This window comes from Ambystoma mexicanum, chromosome 2q (genome assembly GCF_040938575.1).
Source record: "Ambystoma mexicanum isolate Mex_15411 chromosome 2q, UKY_AmexF1_1, whole genome shotgun sequence".
In the NCBI taxonomy this organism is placed as follows: Eukaryota; Metazoa; Chordata; class Amphibia; order Caudata; family Ambystomatidae; genus Ambystoma; species Ambystoma mexicanum.
In genome coordinates, this window is record NC_090924.1 from 873274607 (window position 1) to 873295976 (window position 21370).

The window sequence follows — 21370 nt, forward strand, 5'->3', positions numbered from 1 at the left end:
AAAGAGGAAGAAGGTGGGGAGAATACCTAACAGACGGGAACAGGAATGTAAGTTATACTCCATGATTGAAATGGAGAGACTGACAGCCATTGTGAACGACTACAGGGAGTCCTTCTTGAAAGAATGGGGGCTGTTGCTGTCCAGAATGGAGGGGGTTAAGGAATGATGGTGAAACCGTATTGGTGATGGGGTAGCCTGTAGCAATGACCGGTCAGACAGGAGCCAATCCAAGACACTCTAGTCCATTTTTGGTTTATCAATGTTCATCCATCCCTGATAGGAGTTCGAGCTGAACGCCTGTTCTCCAAACCCACTGATTGAGTTGGGAGGAGGGGGCGGGGGGTTTATTGTTGTTGGATAAGAATGTAAGAAAAATGTGATGCTGTCATTGAGGGTCCGAATGCAAATAAAAAAAGAAAGATAAAAAATGGCAGGGGCAATTAGAGTCAGAACCGTGCAGGAGAGAGCAGCAAGAGAGAGGACGTCCAAAGCCTGGCAGCGGCTCAAGAACACAAGGCTCACTTACCGGAATCGCGAGAGAGCAGGAGGGACATAGCAGGCACAACCGAGGAACCACAGAAGAACTGGGAGTCGCAGCGGAGCTAATGGAGGTGCAGTCGTACCGGGAAGGAGCATTGTTCGGTCCAGGCCACAGAGAGAAGCCGGCGAGTGATCGCAGAGCTGCAGAACATCCCTGGGGAACGTTATTCCTTTCGCCTGCTCTGCTTCAATCAGCCACATGCTCCCCGAGTCCCTCTCTCTCTCTGTTTTTTCCACAAGACTCACCTGGGCAGCAGCGTGGTGACAATCGGTCCCTCCTGGATGTGCAGGCTTGAGGTCAGGGTCTCACCACCTGCCCCTCAGACACTCTTAGGGCCGGCACAGGTCCCAAGGGAACAAGCAATGTTCCAACTGCCAACAGCAGCCTACATGCTGGAGACAGCTCCCTAGCCACGCTGCATCCCCTCAGAAACACCGGGCCAGCGTCTCAGCATGCGGTTCTCCTCTGAGCCGTCAATCCTACTGCTCACTGCTCCTTGGCTTCTCCAAGCAACGTCCCTAGCTTGCTCATTCAGCTGTGCAGAATCGAACCTTTTATAGTTGGAAAAGCAATCAAGTGGAGTCAGGTGCGAGTGATAATTTGTGAATGCCTGACTCTGCCTGACTATCAATGGGACAACTTCTACAGTCGGTTTCCCTTACACTTCACAAGTTATTCCGTTGGGAAATCTTCACTACTCCCAGTTGCCTCTTCCTAGTCCAGGTATTTGTTGGAAATGGGGAGGGGGTGAGGGTATGGGTTTGGAGATTCCCCCATGAAAGTGGAGGGAAGGGGTTTTGAGGTGAAATGGGACAGTAGGCGAGATTGCGTTCCCGCCACCCCTCCAAGGAGTGATCTCGGTTCATAGGACAATCTTTTAATCTGGTCTGCAGAGTGATTATAGGGACAGGACTCTTGAGGAAGTGCACGACCCGGACAGGTAGCGGTTGAATGGATCTCAATATAAGAACTCTGCTTTTGTGTCACTTGGGTCGTCTTCCTCACCTTTCTCTGGCAACAGACTCCTCTCTTTCTCCTTTTTGGGTCATAAATGATAGGAATCACAGACCTCGACTCCTGAGAAAAAGTTGTAGGAATCAACATAGCCCATAAAGGCTTCCGGGATTCCCTTTTTCTCACCCATTTCCCTATTAGGATACCTCGTCTTGCCTGGGGTATCCCCCTTCAGACAGACCTGGGTTCCTCTGCCCAGGTAATCCTCCCTTGCTCATCTAACTCCAGGGTTGGGATCCAAGAGCGATGTCCCTCCCCTTGCCAGGAATACCCCTAGGTTTCTTCCAGCAGAAACGCTAATAAAATATTTGCATACCAGAATATTGTGCTTGTCATATGATAATCTCAATCAGAATTATATGAAATTTGTACAAGTCAAATACAAATCGTGGCATTCTAATGAACCGCTCAATCGACACGTGTTTCGGCCATAGGTCGTTTTGAAGGCTTTAGAATGCGCTTCTGACAAGTTAAGACATTTTTAACCTCACTAACTCTTCTGGGGTACTCCAATCTTGAGTTAGGTGTCATTCATTAATTGCATCTTATATAGCTCCTCAGTTATAATGGTCTAATTAGTGGTACAATCCATTCTAAATTCTGTTCAATGAGGATGTCCAGTCAGGAATCATTCTTCCTTGGCGTGCCACGTGTATAAATCGTGATTTTGGTGCAAAGAATAACATGGAATGCCCAGAGACTACCAAGTCATGAAATTACAGTTGAAACTGGAAAGCTTGTGTAGAGCTTTACATATACTTGACAAATTATGAAATGTCCTCTTCGGAAGTGTTCATAACTACAAAATTAGGATATTTATACATGATTAGCCAAATCAGGTAGCCATGACACATATGAAATCACATATGAAAGAAATAATATGTAAATATTTACCCCCTTAACATGCTCAAATGTGACATTCTTCATGTGAATTGGATCAACGGCTGCATCCAGTCCAGTTGTTGTCCGAAAGCGAACTGATAATAAAAAGATATAGAAAAACGTAAGGAAAAGTCACTATGTGGGTGGGGCTATGTTTATTACAGTTTTGTAGTGATTTATAGACTTGCCAGATCAAAGCATATACATCTCAAAAGATATAACGCTGCACAAAAAAATAGAACCAAGGTATGTCCGCACACACATTGCTAATTCAAAAAATATTTTGTAATACAAGTGAAGTGATGAAATAGCACTGCCCTTCACTTGCAACAGAAAGATGCAGAAAAATCTTGATGGGGCTAAGAATGTGTTGCAAATGCCGATGCACAGATAACATCGGGGAGCGAGACATTTAAATTAATCAATGTATTCCCCTGCGCCTGTTCAGAACAGGTGCAGGGGAAATATTACACAGAATAGTCAGTTCCAGACTTTTGGGCATTTCCAATAGCGGAATTAACTAGTGATGTATCGCGTGCATTTCTGCTCCTAGAAATAATGTATTTTATGGGACAGTTCACCATGAAGAGTGCATCATGATGAATTGCTCCCACCCAACCTACAGGAGTGCTAGGGGCGCATAAATCGAGAAGTATCAGGTGTCAAACACTATTGTATTCATCAGGCCTGGCGGCACATCATTTGCGAAAAGTGCAAGTCACTTTTCTGTATTTGTTGACCTTCTCATTTCTTGGATTAAGGCACGTGAAAAAGGTTCAACAGGTGCAGCTTGATTGCTGCATGGGCCCATATAATGCTCATATATGCAGATTGTGGCCACATTTCACCCTGTTATTCCTGCATTGACTCCGGGAACCCTGGTGTACACACAGACCCAGGGGAGGCGGCACACGTGGACCCACAATGACTTATTTTTGAAAGGAGAAGCAGCCAAAGCGGATCAGCGTATTGGATGAGGAGGGATGAGTATGTGGTGAGGAGGTGATAGGAGGTAGGAGTCAGGCTCAAAAGAGCAGTAGCAGCAGGTTAGAGAGGATTGCCAAGTTACAAGACTGCAGAAGCGGTGCAAGGAAGTGATTGAGCCGGGGAGGGTGTAACCCAGCATGAAAACCCTAAATCAGAGATCGAAAATCACTTTCCAGCCAGATTGCCCAGAATGAAACTGCAGGACCTAAACTTGGTGGGCCACAGCCTCAGACCAATAGTTGCAAAGATATGGATAATGGCAACATGTGCCCCCTGGTTCATGACCCACCAAGGAGGTGAAGGAAAAAAACTAAAGACGCTGTGGAGACCTTAGGGCTGCCACTTGTCTTCCTATGGCTCAAGGCCCTGGTTTAAGGCTGATCTCATGTTAACACGGAATCCAGAACCAGCCAAAAGACTCCACTTCGGACTGAAGAGCCGGGGTGAGGTCTTCACACCAAAATTTAGCTACACACGACCACTGCTAACTAAACTAAGAATACCAGAGACCAGGACTTTGTTGAAGGATTGAGACAGACAGTGGGACCCAGAGAGGCCAAAACGGAATGGTTAGCCAAAATCCAATCAAGGTAGCAATGGAGAGCCGTCAAGGTTATTCTCAGGCGAGTATGAGTGAGATCAGCGGTCCACAATGGGACCACATTGTGTAGCACACAATACATCAATTTAGACAGGAATGTATAAAATATAAAGTATTTATTCTAGGCCATACACCCACTAATAAAGGAAACAAGCAGGTGATATCGTGCAACACTCAATAAAAAACATATATACATTCACCATAGGTTCTTAAAATGCATCCAATGATTTAAATCAAGAAAAGCAGTAAGTACAGTGATGCAGAAAGATAGAACTAGGTCACAAGAAATATTGCCTAGTTTCAGAAGTTCAATCCCTAGGAAGATGGAGCCTTCTGCCCAAAGCCCCATTGCTTCTCCTCAGAATGTATCTGATTGCAGGTGAAGTACTTGTGGTGGTGATTGTACAAATGAAGAGATGCAACTAAGTTTCTAGTTATGTGAAATGTGTTCGGGAGGACATCAGGGGGCGTGCTTATGGTTGCTGCCTGAGCTTTCTACTCCTGGTACAAGCGGCTGTTAAGTCATTTAAGCCCCCACTTCGGACCCCCCAGGGCAGGTGATTTCTTGGACTATCCTGCCTATAAGCACTGTGGACCCATAAGTACCAAGAAGCAGGCGAATTCCCGAGTCCCGAGATACAACATGCAGAGGTCGGAGCAGGAAAGTGAAAGTACTCTGCTCGACGCGGCGCTCCGCAGCAGCATCAACTGGGTGTGCTGCGAATTTGAGGCCTGTGGTGAGCCCCAGAGCTACGGAAAGCCGCAGATGATATACTGGGGTCCTGGGAGTGGATCCCTAGTGTGGGCCGTGGATGCGGAGTGCCATTAACGCCCAGCCCCACCGATTTGACAACGTGAGTAGGACGGCGGAGCGGTGTCTAGGGACAATGGCCCCCTCTCTAAAGCACTAGGGCGGTGCGGTGCAGGTTTACAGTGAGTGGAGCTGAGGGGTGGGTGGTGGGAGGGGGTTGATACCGGGGCCCTGTTGCGGTGGGGTGTGACTCTACCCATCCAGTACTGGGGGAGTGTGGGGGCTGGGGGGAATTGGTCTCTCCCCGCCACCCCTCTGTGAAGAGTTGGAGCTGGGATGCCTTTCCTGGGGAGCCGAAGTGCAGTGCGCTTTGGAGACCTGCCGGAGGTGTGAGACGAGGTGTGGGCCCCCTGGTTGTGGCTAGGGGTGTGTGCCCGCTAGGCTGGATGTATATTTTGAGAAAGGACTAGAGGATTGCAGTGGAGGCCCAAGGGTTCCAGGATATCCGCACAGACGAGTGGGGCCAGTCGATTTTTCTTTTCCGCGTAGGCCAGGTGAGGATACCCGGTGCAAGGCGTGCAAGGGTCAGGAGGGTAAGTACAGCAAACCCGACCCTGTACGATGTATCGATCTGCTGGCAGCCACTTGGAGAATCAGGGGGACAGAGAATGGGGGCCGCCTTGCCCCGGGAATTGAAGTCGGAGATAGCCAACGGGGAGGGGTTTTGATGGTTACAGTTGGAATGAGGTGCCCTTTCAAGAAATTGTTTACTGATCCACTTCGCATATTGACTGGAAGGTGAAACTGGAATGTTTTGAATACCCACAGAGACAGACAGAGAAAGGTACTTCGGAACGAAAAATGCAAGAGGGAGGAGACGATCCGGTATCCACAAAGAGGGACATTGCCTCGTTGATTCAGGGATGAGGGCGGACATTGGAGACAAGGTGGACAAAATGATTGTGAGGATTGACAAGATGGATGAGAGATTGCAGGGAGTGGTAAAAAAATCAGTCGTTCCTTGATAGACTGAAAACTCAGATTGACATGCGAATGGCAGAGCTGGAGAGAAGGGAAGGGGAGATCACCCCTCAAGATGGACGATTTTGACAATCGAAAAAGGAGGAACAACTTGAGATTCGAGAAGGATGGCGAAACAGAAAGGGACCTGCGGAGGGTCATACATGAGGCGGCAAAGCTCTTATTTAGGGACGACCATCGACGAACCTAAGATTGATAGGGTGCACAGAGCGGGTGGGGCAGGTAGAGGCCCATGGTTAGTCCTGGCCTGCTTCCACAACTACCCGGACAAGCAGAGGATTCTGGAAAAAGCCAGGGTGGTGGGCACAGTAGTGCTTGGAATTGAAAACATTACCATTTTTCAGGACTTATTCTCACTTACGTTGGTGAAGAGATGCCTGTGCACGCCGCCCCCACGCCCCCCATTACGAAATGGCTGAATGAGAAAGGGGTGAGATCCCCTTCTCGGTTTCCTTCGAGGTGGACGGCTATGACTATAAATTGGTCACAAAAGAGGACATACGTAGGGTCACAGGAGAATTAACAGGAGGCGGAGAGCCCACGCCAGGAAGAGGCCAGAATATGGCGGAATAAAGGGAGAACCAGGCGCAAGATGCCAGACTCAGGGAAATACAGGAAGATGAACACTCTCCGAGCTGGGGGCACTTGACTCGTCTGCTGTGGAACCTCTCGTCTGTCTGGTACTTGGCAGTTCAATCCTCCATGGTTATAGGGTGTTGATGGGATGCCTGGCGACAAAGGGGTCTCTGTTTTGGATTTGTGGTGATGGTTCACCCAAGTGTTGCCGTGGGGGAGAGGTGGACGGTGTTGAGGAGCTTGAAGGAGTGAGTGGGGTTGGGGGGCTCTGATCTTAGGGGAGAATGTGGCGATGACCCGGCTGACCAGGTCCTACTGGTGGTCCGGTATCTGATCAGTGATGTTAACTGGAAGGAACTGGGTGCCATTGAGGGTTGGGGGTGGGGGTGGGAATGGGGGATAGGACGGTTATAAGGGGGTTTAGGGGTCCTGGTATAGGGTACTTGTTGCTGAAACATGTAGGGTGAGTAAGAATTCCTTGAATGGGAGGGAAGAAGTTACTTACCAACTGGTAGCGTTCTTTCGATTGGATGTTCCTCCAACGTATTCCTCTTAGATGAATTCCATCCAGCTTTAGCTGCTTCAGAAAAAATTTCGGCAGAGGGCGCTGTGCGTCGATGTGGTCGAGTCGACGGTCCCTCGAAGGCCTCCGTCGAGGTCGACGTCATCGGGTGTATAAGTAGTACACGTGGCACTCGTTGGCCTCAGTTCTGTTTTTCCCCCTTCATTATTGATTTTTCACTGTGTGGACTGTGCCGGCAGACAGGTATTTGCCTTGCGAGAGTTGGAGTGGCAATAGCCCGGAAAAATCTACAGAGGGGTAGGATGGGAGGGTGATTAGCAATACGTTGGAGGAACATCCAATTGAAAGAACGTTACCAGTTGGTAAGTAACTTGTTCTTCGAGTGGATTGTGTCCTCCAACATATTCCTCATCTTAGATAGACTCCCAAAGCAGCATAGACAATACCTCTGGCGGAGGGGTTAGATTTTTCGATACCCTTTAATGGCTGAGTATAGTACTGCTTTACCAAAATTAAGCTCCTTAGACTGGGAAGCATCCAGGCTATAGAATTTTGAAAAGGTATGCAGCGAGGACCAAGTTGCTGCTTCACAAATGGACCTTATAGGAACACCTCTTTGTAGGGCTGTTGAAGAGGCAATGCCTCTGGTGGAATGAGCCCTTAGACCTTCTGGTGGGTCTTTTTGTGCTAATCTGTAGCATTCTGAAATACAAAGCACAATCCAAAGTGATATTGTTTGCTTTGTCACTGACTGAACCAATTTCTTTCCTGTGCAGCCAATAAACAGTTAATTGTCCACTCTAAGCTTAGAAAGCCTAGCGATGTAAAAGCTTAAAGCTCTTTTCGGATCCAACCTGTGTAATCTTTCCTCCTCCTTACTAGGATGAGGTGGAGGATAGAATGCAGGTAAGACAATTCTCTGACTTAAATGAAAATCAGATACCACTTTTGGTAAAAATGAGGGTTTAACCCTCAACACAACTCTGTCCTTGTGGCCCAGAAGACAGTGCCTGCAATTCGCTCACTCTTCCTGCAGATGTTAAAGCAACTAGGAAAGCAGTTTTCCATGTCAGTAATTTTAATGGACAAGTGTGCAAAGGCTCAAAAGGAGCACACATTAAGAATTTTAGGACCAAATTGACATCCCAAATTGGCACTTGAAATGGGTAAGGAGGAAACACGTTAGTGAGTCCTTTTAAGAATTTTACTGTCAAAGGAATTTTGAAGTAGGAGCATTCTTCCGATGAGTGTTTGAAGATGGAAAGCGCCGCAAGATAACCTTTAACGGTTCCAACATTTAGACCTCTATGTGCTAGGGTCAGGAGGAAGGACAGTGCTTCCGGAAGAGAAAATGGAAAAGGATCGACATTCTTTTCTCTGCACCAGTTGCAAACCTTTTTCCAATGGCAACGGTATAGAGATTTTGTTGCTGGCCTTCTTGCCGAAAGCAACACCTCCATGACGTCATCTGGAAGGTTCCAATCCTTGTATCTCAGCCTTTCAGATACCAAGCGTGAAGGTTGAGCGTTTTGACCTCTGGATGGGGGACAGATGGACATGTCTAGAAGGTCCGGGTACCACGTTCTTCTGGCCCAATCCAGGGCAATTAGGATCATGCGCCTCCCGAAGCGTCTCAGGCTCCTGATGTCCTGAGGAATGACAGGAATCGGAGGGAATGCGTACAATAGTGGGAAATTCCACTCCACCACGAACGCATCCCCCAGGGCTCCTCTCGGGGGACATTCCCTTTCGCAATACCTTTCACACTTCCGGTTGATTCCGGTCGCACTTGAGGGGTTCCCCAAAGGATGAAAATCTCTTGAATGACTTCCTGAGCCAGTTCCCATTCGTGGGACACCGTGCTCTGCCTGCTTTGAGCATCTGCCGCCATATTCTATTCCACGGCTAGGTGAACTGCCGTTAAAGAGATTCCTTCTTGAATTGCCCAATACCAGAGTTGCATTGCCTCTCTGCACAGAGGTAGTGACCCTACACCTCCTCTTTTGTTTAGATAATGCATGGCCACTGTGTTGTCCGTCATTATCAGGACATTCTTTCCTCTGACAGATGGCAGGAAAGCTTTCAGTGCTAATCTGATTGCTCTCAGCTCCAGAAGGTTGATGTGTAGTTTGGACTCCGATGGAGACCAACGACCGCTGATTTTCAGATTGTTGGCATGAGCTCCCCACCCCTTGAGTGAGGCATCCGTCACTACTGTGATCTCCGGCCATGGTTGCCAAAAAATGTTGTCCTTTCAGGATATTCTCTGAGCAAGTCCACCATAGAAGACCTTGTTCGGAATCTGGAGAAGATCTGTCATTCGACCTGAGACCTGGGACCATTGAGTCTTTAGAGCACATTGAAGGGATCTCATTCTCAGACGTGCCTCTGGCACCAGAAAGATGCAGGATGCCATGAGGCCGAGTAACATTAAGAAGTCGTAGTCCTGAAGATTTTGGGAATTTTGGAATTTGGAAACCATCTGAAGAATGCCTTGAGCCCTCAACCTGGGAGGCGAGCTCTTTCCCAGGGATGTGTCTAATACAGCTCTATATATATTGGAGTCGTTGAGGTGTCATTTGTGACTTCTTGAAATTGAGGGAGAAGCCCAGTCTGTGGAGGAAGTGGCAGGTGACTTTCAGGTGCACTAGTGCCTGCTTGGCAGTACGTGCTCTGATCAGCCAATCGTCCAGGTAGGGGTAGACGTGAATCCCCTCTCTCCTGAGGTGCGGTGCCACCACTGCCATCAGTTTGGTGAAGACCCTCGGGGAGGAGGTCGATCCGAATGGCAGGACTCGAAACTGATGGTGTGAGTCGCCAACTACGAACCTCAGGTATTTTCTGTGCTTGAGATGAATCGGCACATAAAAATAAGCATCCTGGAGGTCCAATGACACCAACCAATCCTGAAGTTGAAGGGCCAGAAGGATCTGAGAAAGGGTAACCATCTTGAACTTGTCCTTCCTGAGGAACTTGTTCAGGTTTAAGTCCAGGATGGGTCTCAGTCCTCCGTCCTTTTTGGGGATCAAAAAATATGCGGAGTACCATCCCTTGTTCCTCTCCGCTGCAGGTACCGGTTCTGTAGCACCTTTCTCCAGCAGGATTAAAACTTCCTGCTGTAGGAGCGGGTCTGAAAACTTCAAAGGGTGTCTCCTTGGTGGATTGCTTTGAGGTTACGTTAGAAAAGGAAGGCAGTAACCTTGGGGTTTTATTTCTAGAGCCCAAACATCTGAAGTAATGGCTCGCCATTCTTGCAGATGCTGTGACAGCCTGCCTCCTACAGGTGTCTTCTGATGCAAGTCCTTAAAGTGGTTTTGAGGCGGTTGCTGCAGCCGCTGATGGCAGGGAGGCTGTAGCTGGAGCTGGCTTTGCACGTTTTCCTCGTCCACCGCGAGTGGTCTTTCTCTGGCCCCTTTGACTGGCCATTCCTCTCGCCTTTCCATATGAAGAGTAGTAACGATAGGATCGTCCCCTCCAAGATTGACCTGGTGCACTAAAAGGCTGAGGTTGCCCGATGGCAGCTCCCAAAGACTTGGCAGCTGCCTTTGAGGTTTGCAACCTCTCAAGGCTCTCGTCAGCCTTGCTGCCAAAATGTTCAGGAGACGGTTCTGCACGTCTGGTGCGAAACCCGACTTCCGTAACCATGCAAATCTGCGCATTACCGTGAAAGTGCACATGGACCTGCTCACACTATCTACAGTGTCCAATCCAGTTTCAAGGGATTCTTGCATGGCCTCCTTTCCATCTCTAACGATGGCTAGGAATCCTTCCCTTTCATCCCCTTCTGGTATGTGCTCCACCGCAATCACAATGCACTCCCACAGAGTGTACGAAAACTTTGCCAAGGCACATGTGGAGTTGGCTGATTTTAATGCCATACTCCCAGCTGAAAATACCTTCCGTGCCCAGCCATCCACACGCTTATCGTCCATGTCCGGAGGGATCGAAGGGTACGCCAGTTTGTTAGAAGCTGTGGCTACCTGTATGACCAAACTGTTGGGAGTGGGATGTTTAGACCGATAGCTGGGGTCGCCACTGGCAGGGCGGTATTTTGAAATAAGGGATTTATTCACCGGGGGAATATGGAATCCGGAGTCTCCCAATTTTTGCCCACCCTATTTTGCAAGGCTACGTGAAAAGGTAGTATTGGGTCTTCAGTAGGACCATGATCCAATATGTCTGTTAGATCATATTGGATGAATTGGGCTAGAGGTCTGGCCCATCCTAAATAATCTATTACCTTTGTCATTAGCTGACGGTATGATGGACTGGCATGTTCTCCTGGTTCTGGTCTACCAAAGTAATTTTCAGGAGATGGATCGATACCACTTGCATTGTGCAGCGATTCAACCAAATCCCTCATCCTGCTTGCTTCTGAAATCAGGCATTCCAGGACATTTGGGGTGCCATATTCTAGCGCAAAAGGTACATTCTCCTCATCATAGGTCTCCTGTTCCTCAAAAAAAGAGGTCAGAGACTTGAAGAACTCTTCCCTAGGAAGAGGTTTGAAAACCTTTTCTGGGAGAGGTGGAGGAGTATTAATGGGCCCTGAAGGGATTACAGGTCTTGTAGCCTTCTCTTTCCCTTTTTCTGGCTGATTTTGCCGAACTGAGGGGTCTACATCGACAAAGGCGTTGATGACGTCGGTGCAATACCCGGCTTCGATGGCGTCGAGGCGCTCTTCGAAGACTTGCCCTTCGAGGTGTGTTCAGTCTCGGACGGCATCGGTGACCTCGAGCGGTCGACTACTCGAGCGGCTTTTCTCACTCGGCGTCCTAGAATGTTCTCTATCCTTCCTCTTTCGATCACCTGGGCTGGAGGGTGCGCGAGTGTCGGAGCGATGACGCTCCCGGCCGGCTTCCAAGGAAGGCGCGGACCGAGGCTTCGCTTTCTCAAACACCTCCATCATTTTCACCCTGAATGCTTCCCATTCTTCGGATCATGAAAGTTTAGTGGGACATTTCATCCTTTTTGGGGATTCGTCTGAGGACGAGATGGAGGGGGGACCTGTGGCGTAGTTTCTTCGATTTTTTTTGTCTAAAATGACGAGCGATGGGAATCGCTTCGGGACCTGGACCGATGCCTTTCACGTCGAGGAGATTTCTCCTCGCGAGACCTCGACCAGACGCTTGAGGCTTTACGGTCAGATATGCAACCTACCTGTAGTTTTCCCCTCCTTTCTCGCAAGGCCTTCCCCGTCATCGCCTGACACTTCGTACAGGCCTTCATGCCATGGCCTTCTCCGGGGCGCCACAAACACTCTCGTGCGGGTCTGTGATCGACATTTTTTAACCGCACGAATTGCACTTTTTGAAACCCAATCTCGGGGTCATGGTCGGCGTCGATGACGAGGACATATTTGATATATTTGCTATTTCTCACAGAACTTGAGGCACGCTGAATCTCTGAAGTAACGTATACTGCTGAAAAACAGAACTGAGGCCAACGGGCGCCGCACATGCTACTTATACACCCGATGAGGTCACCCTCGACGGATGCCTTCGAAGGACAATCGACTCGACATCGACGCACAGCGCCCTCTGCCGAATTTTTTTTCCGAAGCAGCTAAAGCTGGATGGAATATATCTAAGTTGAGGAATAAGTTGGAGGACACAATGCACTCAAAAGTGAGCGTTTGGAGGTGGGGACTAAACGGCAATGGCGGATATGAGGGAGAGGGGAAGGGAGGATCGCCTGCGGATCTGCAAATTGAATGTGAAGGGACTCAAACTCTTCAGCGAAAAGATCCCTTGTGACTAGAGAGGTTTGGAGGATGGGGACAGATGTTCCCTTCCTGCAAGAGACTAGGTTTCTCCAGGGAGATGAAAGGAGGATTCCCTGTGTGTTAAGGATTTCAATCAGGCAATACACCCTAGTCTCAGCCTAGTATGCAGTGCGCAAATGAATTACTTATTTTATTGTGTCTACAGGTTCAATATTCTGAGTGATATACCACTCATTTCACACCCCTTCTCAAAAAAACCCCAGGTCACAATGGACCAGGAATCCGGCTCATTGGTAAAAGTAATATTTATTTATTTAAAATGCAAATCAAACATATGTTTTAATATATGGGGCAGCAATCACCAACGTGGTGGCAATACAAATAAAAAAGTTATGTAAGGCAGTTAACTTCACTTTTAGCAACACAAAATATAAAACACAGAGAAAAGATCAGTTTTGGCTTATTTGAAAGATAGCGCTTAAGTTAAGATTTCCCCCTGCAAACATCTCAACTCAAAAATAAGCAATTCTACACAGATGCAAGGGAACAGCAGGTATTCAGGAATAAAGAACAGTCAACAGAATTTAAACATAACCTTTCCTCCCCAAACAAGAGAGAAAAACGGTTTTAAAATCTTACTTTTAAAATGACATTCAAAAATGGCTGAGCAAAACAATGAAAAGTGTGCAAAAGTCCTAAATCATGATGAGTCTGTATGGGAGCGACATTGAAAAGATGCTAACAATCCTGAGCGATAGGTTAAGCGAAAGTAAACACTTTGAATCTTAATGGAAGTTTGGAAATAATTGAAACTTTTGCAGAATTGCGAATTCCGGCCTAAAATTCACTAAACGGTTTTTAAGAAAAACAGGAGAAATATATTTTATTTGGATGCGTTGGGATGTAGCTACAGGTCTGATGTTTAAGTCAGAGTTTAAATTTAAGTCTCTAGCTATTAAATTGAGGAAGTTATGTAAGGTTGAATGAGAGGTGTTTGTAGAAAAATAGAACAGAAAAAACAGAAAATCGGTTTTAAGATGACGTTACTTTTACTTAAACTTGATTTAATCGCTAAGAAAAAGAGAATGCCACCCATGAATCTCCACAGTTACACGGCCACTGTAACCCTTCACGTGTTGGACACCCTGTTTTCTTTATGGGAATTACTTTATTTAATCAAAATCACTAATGGCTTCGGGTCTAGTAAAACAAAAATGAAGAGAACATTGGCGCTTACACTAGGAATTACAGACAGGGTTGCAAGAATGGTTCTGACAATATTATATGTTCTTAAGGTAAAGATAGGATGGTTTAGAGATGGGGATAGGACAAGGCAACATTTGCTATGGCTTACTATGATTCCTATTTATACTTACAGTCCACTTTATTTTAAGATTTTGGACCGTCAAGGGCTGGTCATCACACAGGTCAGGTCCAACAACGGACAGCAGGGCACATCTGGCGGGATAGGTCAGCTGGGCGGTTCTGTTCAGCTGGACTGGCCGGCTCGGGTTACTGCACTGTACGCCGCTGGTTACTGGAGACCGGATGGTCTTTTGTGTATTGTATTCTCCTGGGGCAAAGACGAATGTCTAATGAAGTCCCTTTGTCATGAGTCTGCGAGGCCTCCCAGCAGCAATGAGCTTTTCCTGTGCCAGCAGTGGAGGTGTCAACCTTTCTCAGGCTAAGAACTTGTTAGAGCAGGGTCCCTTTTTTTTTATATAGTTGATTAACTCAGACTGGGTTTGCTTTTAAGTTTCAAATGTTTAAATCCTTACTTAACCGTATGGAATTAAACAGTTTATAAGTACATTTTTACCAGTCGCAAATCCTTCTACATTCTTAAATAATCAAGCTTTTACACAATAATAGACTTTTAAAATAGGCGATTTTGCTTCCCATTCAGTCAAAAGCACATTAAACTTATGTCTTTAAATCCGGTTTACATCTGCAGCAAATACACATTTTAGTCAGCCCTAGGTCCTCCCTTGACTGCTGGGATTGTTTGCATGGATATGTGTATCATGCCTTTGCTTAGAGTCTCTCTCTGCACAGCTGATTCTGATACTTGTCGCAAAGTTTTAGTTGGGCTTGCATGAAAATGAAAAAAACAGTCCCTGGTTGATTTCTCAAGGATATATTTGTCATTAGCTGTCAGTCAAATGAGGCCCAGCTCCTCTGAGCCACCATGGACGATCCTGGGCATTGCAGGGCCCTTTAATCTCAATGATGTAGTAGAAATGAATGGATATGGTGCCAAAAACAGCACTTTTTAAGGTTGAAAAGATAACATTTTAAAAAGCATTTTCGGTTTTGCAGCAAAGTACTGCTGCTTCTTTCCTTTGCTCCATGTTGAATGTTGCAGAGCACACTGGCACATTCCTGCAGTGATTACTCTGGTTTTACCCCAACTGAAATGAGGTTGGCAGGGCGGTGCAGCCATTTTCTGGTTATTACAAACGCAGTTTTGAAGATTTTGGTACGCACAGGAGTGAGCATGGTCATTTTGGGCTGTTTCCTTCACCAGTGCAGTAAAGTGGTGTAGTGGGGCACATTGGAATGGGTCAAAATATGCCACATGTGGTATTCTTGGACATGTATATTGGGGATCGGGAGACTTCATAAAAGGGGGAGAAGGTATCCTGCTTCATAAGCATTTGCGGATGGAGATTTTGAAGGTGTGGAAGATTGTGGATGGAAGGGCCATGTTGCTTTCAGGTCTGATAAAGGAAGCGTGGTTACATTTTGCGACAATGTATGCCCCTAATCAGGGCCAGGTGAAATTTTTTAGAGCAGTGTTGGTGAAAGTCCTGAGCGAAGGCGCAGGACACCTAAATAGGGGCAGGTGGGGGGGGAATTCAATGTGTGGGCAGATCACAGTATGGATAGGTGAACCGCGGGACCGGTGGGACATGAGGCCTCTGGCGGGGAGGTGACGGTCTCCGGGAGAGCTTAGATGCACATGGTCTGCGGGACATATGGCGCTTCTTTCACCCGCAGGAGAGGGGCCTCACCTTTTCCTCACCACCCCATGGGACTTTCACCCGGATTGATTATCTTTGTATCTGTAAGGAAAGGTAAAAGCCTGGGCAGAAATTACTATAAAGATCTTTCGACAAGTCCTGGCCACAAAGCATATTCCCTCTACTTGGAGAGAAGCAATTCTAGTTCCTATTTTTAAAAAGAGGGATCGTAGAGACCCAAACTATTACCGCCCAATAGCCTTATTGGATACTTTGGGCAAGTTGTTTGCTAGCCTCCTGCTGAAAGAACTAAATAAATGGGCAGTACAGTCAGGACATATGGACCCGCGACAGACTGGCTTTGTAAAGGGTGTTGGTACACCCTTAAACCCATTCCTTCTCAATCTGTTAAAACTCAAGGCAACTGAAACTAAGCAGAATATATACTTAGCTTTCATGGATCTTGAACAAGCCTTTGACTGCGTGAATATGTGTTAGGGAGAATTCTCTGTTTAGGCTGAATTTCCTAACCTAGTGAGTCCCCCAGCCGCTTTGCTGGATTTCCGGAGTTTGTTTTTTTCTCCTGCCAACAGTGAGACTCTTTTCCTCACACTCTTGGACATGATTTGAGGGGTTCCTTTGACTGTTAATGTGTTTTATGGGCTATGGGGTCTTTTACTCCATAGGGTCTCATGTGTTTTTACTATGTGTGTTACACCGCACCCTAAGTGCCGTGACACAGGGGTGTCATAGTGGCACCCCACCATAGGCTCCATACCCTGGGACTGACTACTGTCTCCCAGGGCATGTAAAGTCACCATTGGCTTTACTAGTCCCAAATTTAGTAACAGAACCAGTACAAACCATCCTAACGTGGAAGTACTGGTAGGGGTAATTTGATTGCCCCTGGGTCTGTTTTATTCGAGGGGGTACTGTGCAGTCCTCCCTAGTCGAGTTTCTGGCTGGTGGCAGTGGTTACCACGCAGAATATTCCTTAAGAATATTCTCTATGGGATTTTCCCATGTATTTTAAACGCACCATTTTTTGGTGCAATGCTAAAGATACCGCCGGTTTATTTATTTAATATTAATTCACCGGCAGGGTCTTTTTGCCAGAACTCTGTTTTAAAATGGCGTTTGTGTTCGCCTCTGTAACTCCAAACCAAAGGTCGAGCCCTTTGTTCCACTTGGCAGGCTTCTACGCAGTAGCCCTCCAAAGTGGTGCCTCTCTGTCTGGGTACCACAGGGGTGTAGGAGGGGGTTTAGGCACCTTGGACTAAGTTGCCTTGCCAACCCAAGTCGCACTCTTGCATGATTGGCCCAAGTGGTGAGCCGCCCCGCTCACCACTTAGCCTGTTTGATTGACAGCGAGGCTGAATGAATGGGGGTTTCTTGCATAAAAGCAGGGCTTTTGGGACTGGAACTTGAGAAGTCGCCACAGGACCTGAAAATCCGAAGAGGGAGAAGCTGAGCCGACCTGCAACGACACCACTGGTGGAGCCCTGCTGAACCGTCTCGCCACTTCCCGACGACAGAGGAGATCTTCTTGCCGGAGAGTCTCTTCCCCTTGAGCTGGTGGGGACAACCAGTTCGCTTTCCTTTTCGCCTACCAGGACGTCTAGTGGTCGAATTGTCTGTGCCAAGCACCCGGGCAACCGGATAGCCACTTACAACTGAACCGCGAATAAAAGGACCGCTCCTTTGAATCGAGAAACTCTGCGGCTGGTTTCTTCCCTGGCAGTACAACGACCTTCTGCTTTCCTCCCGGACGAGATCTTCTCTTCCGCCAGATGAAGCACTGACTCGCAACCGCTGCCACGAACAACTGCCCCCGCTGGAGTGTTCTCCCCATTTCAAGGTACTGTGTCCGCCTGGTCTCCTTTTCTATAGATTGCTACAAGGTGACAGTAAATCCTTAACCTTCTAGACTGGGCTGGCCCCTTGACCATCTAACTGGTCCCTTTCTGTTGGTCCAACTTCTTTCCGAACCTTCTCGAGACTCTTGTGTACTTTCCAACTGTGTGACCTTGGACACATTTCGTTCTGATCCTCTTAAAGTGGATCCGGCTTTCTGAACTCTAACTTCGGGGTTTTATTCTGCCTTCCTCTCTTGCTGTGTTCTTTTGAAAGTGTTGGGATCCGTTTCAATTTATGCTCTGCCTTTCTCTTCCTTTTAACCGAATTATTAGAGTGCCATCTACGTTAAGCGCTCACCGCGGTCTGAAAATAAGTGGTGCATTACTTAAGACTTGTCTAATACTCCTTTAAGGGAGTGTATATACTTTAGTAACTGCGTTTTTGAAATTGCTTGATATTAGTGCCAATGTGTTTTTATAGATGTGTTTTAAAATAAATAATTATATATCTTTTACACCAAAGCTCTGGTCAGTGTTTGCTTGTTTTACTGTGTTTACCTGCCCTATTGTGTATCCTCTATATACTGCCAAACTCTTCTTGAGAGGAGTCTGACTGCTCAGCCACAGCTACCAGGTAAATCTGGGTGGTGCAGGCTGCTACCAATTGGGTTTACTGCTAACACCTGTGGTCTTAAACTTTTTGCAGTGGTCCCTAAGGGAACTGCACAGGTTTCTGCCTAACAATAGGGAAAGACTATGACACAAACTCATAATGTGGAACAGCCCCCCAGACTTGGTAGAGGCCATTCAACTCTTATTCTCAGACACATCAGTCCAATGAGGCTTTCATCAGAGGGGATGGTCTCAGGTAGAATTCCAACATATAGAGGGATGAAGCAAGGATGCTCTCTAGCGCCGATTCTCTTCAACCTTTATCTGTCGGATCTGAGAGAGTCGCAACTTGGGATACGTGCTTTTCCGCCTATATTTGGGGAATTAGAGCTTCCTTGGATTCTTTACGCGGATGATCTGGTCTTCACTGACCAGACACCAACAGTACTCCAGTGCAGATTAAATGGCTTTATCACCTATTTAAAAGCCAACATCATGAAGGTCAAAGCTAATAAGTCGAAAATTCTCATGCCTTCTGCCAAGAGAAAATTGACAGGAGGTCCGACAGAGTGGGCCAAAAAATAGATTCCATGGTATAGTTGGGGACTTTAATCAACAAAAACGTTGATGAGAGAGCACAAATAGCAAGGCTGCGGGGGAAGGTTGGGAGGCAGGCGAGTGTCGTACACAGAAAATATGGGGCTTTCTCTGTACTTCCTGTGCTGGTATTTTACAAACAAAAAGTAGTCCAGGTTCGTACTTAAGGGGTGCAATCCTCAATTTATCGTGGAAAGAATGAGGTAGGCTATAAGGAGTCTTTTGGAGAAAAGTCCTTTGACTCCCAAACTCTCTCCCAATGACTTGGGACTGCAATCAATGGCTTCAGTGGTGGCTTGGAAAGTTATTTCCCTTTATAGAAAATGTATGACCTTAGAAAATATTCCAGCCTTTGCAATCTTGAAACAAAAGGAGTTGAATTGGTCAGAAAAAGGGTTTACAATATGGAAGGAAGAATAAAAATTATTTAAAGGCTCATTACATAACGGGAGCCGTCTTAATAACCAACCATCTGAAGGCCAAGAGTAAATTGCAGAACCAAGATTGGATCAATACGTTCCTGTCTTATTTAGCCATTTTAGTGTTTCTTGTCCTTTCTTGATCCTTCCCCTGACATCCAGGGCGGGAAATTCCTTTGTGGAATTTTCATCTTCAGCGGGAGTCGCCTGGACTCCCTACCCAAGCTCCAGTCTGTCTGTGAAGGCAGGAAGCGAGGTAGGAGTCCAAACCTCCACAGCACTTTGTCTTCTTCCTTGACTGAATGGGGACAAATCCCAGTGGGGGCTGGCCCTTCTGGTTGGACAACCAGACCACCCCTTGTAAAATGCAGAGGGTGTGCTGTAGTTCCTGTTAAATTCTGCGAACCTGAAAGCTGAAGAAAAGTCGATCACTGGAACTGAAACCGAAGAGGATGATGAAGGAAAAGCAGCTGAGACTATTTTCAGAGAGCTGCTGTGTAACCCAAGCCTGCAGTAGCCCTTCCTTCCAATCAACCTGGGGACTCTGAAAATGACGACCCTGAACCAGAGACTGGCGAGACTCACTAGACTCGAGACGACCTGCATTTTGAGCCATCACACGCTTTGCTACGACCTTGCAGGGCTACAATACCCAATACCATGGGACCTCGAGCCATTGTGCGGTGTGCGGTCTTCCGAATGCCAAATCTCGCTGAAACTTTGTGGGCATTTTGGTGTACCTCCAGAGTCAAGTATCGAGTCCGAAAAGTCCCCTTACCAGAGTGCTGGACCTTTGTAACGACGAGAATCCGACCACGATATTCTGTTGTCTTCTTTGCTAATGTAAAAGGCACCAAACCCACAGCCGCGAGGAAAACCTTGCATAGAGCCTTCTCTGTTGATCCCTCCTGCAAAGTCCCTTCCAAGGTCCTGTGTCAGTCACCACGACAAGTAATCCATTGACCGGGTTTTTTGGCGGCAGATCCTGAAGTCCTCCTGCTGCAAAATCTCCTTCAATGCTGAGGTACTGTGTTAACTTGGGTATGTACTTACCTTAAGTCTCTTGAGGTTCCTGTGTAATTGTGGGGTGTTTTCTGTGATGGGCAGGCCTCTTGTCCAGTGCACCCAGTCCCGCTGCTAGAATCCTGCTAGGGTGTCTTCTGTGACGTCCCTGCACCTTCAACTAACTCTAAAGTAAAATACTCACGTGTTTGCCCAGTCTTCCTGAGGGACTCTGACTTATGCTACTTAAGATCCTATCCTGACACTGTCTGTTGGACACTAGACCCTAGTGACCCCCCCTTCTGCCACTGAGAACACACATGCTCCAAGAATAAGGGAAAGTCTTTTAAGGGATTGGGGATTGGGCCTTTTGCCTAGAATAGAAAATAGGTGTTTAAAAACTTGTAAAGAGTTGGTTGGTTACTGAATCTCAGAGTTAACAGTTACAAAAAGTTCTTACTTACCTTGGATGTGTGATGCACTGATCTCAAAAGTATGGTTAACATCTTTCTTTCCTTAGAAACCGTTTTGCCATTCTAACACAAAGTAGATGGGAAGGTATATTTCTCACCCGTGATTTGATTGTGCCTCTTCCCAAAAGTAATTTTGGATTCACCAGATTATTCCGGTAAGGATAATTGTAGGAGTGTCCCCTAACTGGGTCTTGCTTCCCGTGACTTGCTGTTAGCCTGTCCAGAATAAGGCTGAATTCGGTTCTACCTACCTAGAATACCCTGGAGCTATTCATTAAAGTGTAACATTGGGTTTTGCTTTTCCGGTGCCGTTTAGACAGACACAAAAAGAGTCTTAGGTTTATACCTGCCCCATGTTGCTGATAGCTCCTTGAAAAAGCATATGGGTTTTACTTCCCTTGAGTTAGCTGTGCGTTATCACAAAATTAGTTATAGGTTTTTACTGTACCTAGAATAAGTGTTCCACAAATTCACAAAATATATACTGTCCAGTTGACTGATTTGTTACTGAGCATCACTGTACAACTTGTAGGGTCTACTACCCTTGAATTACTTAATGTAATCTGAAAGTAACCATTGCTTTTTACTTCCCAGGAATAGGTGTGACCTATACTGAATGTGTATGAAAAGGTTTGACTTCTCTAGAACTACTGTTAGATGTTCCAAATAAGGTTCATGCTTTGGTCTGTGTACCTGCAAGCATAGTGTTGTGTTTTTATAATTGTGATTACATTTGATGTGTGATAGTACTTAATTACCCCTAGATTTATCTGGGCCTACTTGTATTGAAATAAATCCTTTATTTTT

The 21370-nt window shown here is 46.7% G+C and overlaps 1 protein-coding gene across 1 annotated transcript in view; it reads right to left on the reverse strand.

Moving 5' to 3' along the window:
* The window catches only part of YME1L1 (YME1 like 1 ATPase), a 1167043-nt gene that overhangs the window by 678392 nt on the left and 467281 nt on the right, over window positions 1-21370 (reverse strand). Inside the window, exon 8 of the mRNA XM_069648114.1 lies at window positions 2450-2532. Coding sequence (XP_069504215.1) covers window positions 2450-2532 — 83 coding nt within the window. The remainder of the gene's footprint in view (window positions 1-2449; window positions 2533-21370) is intronic.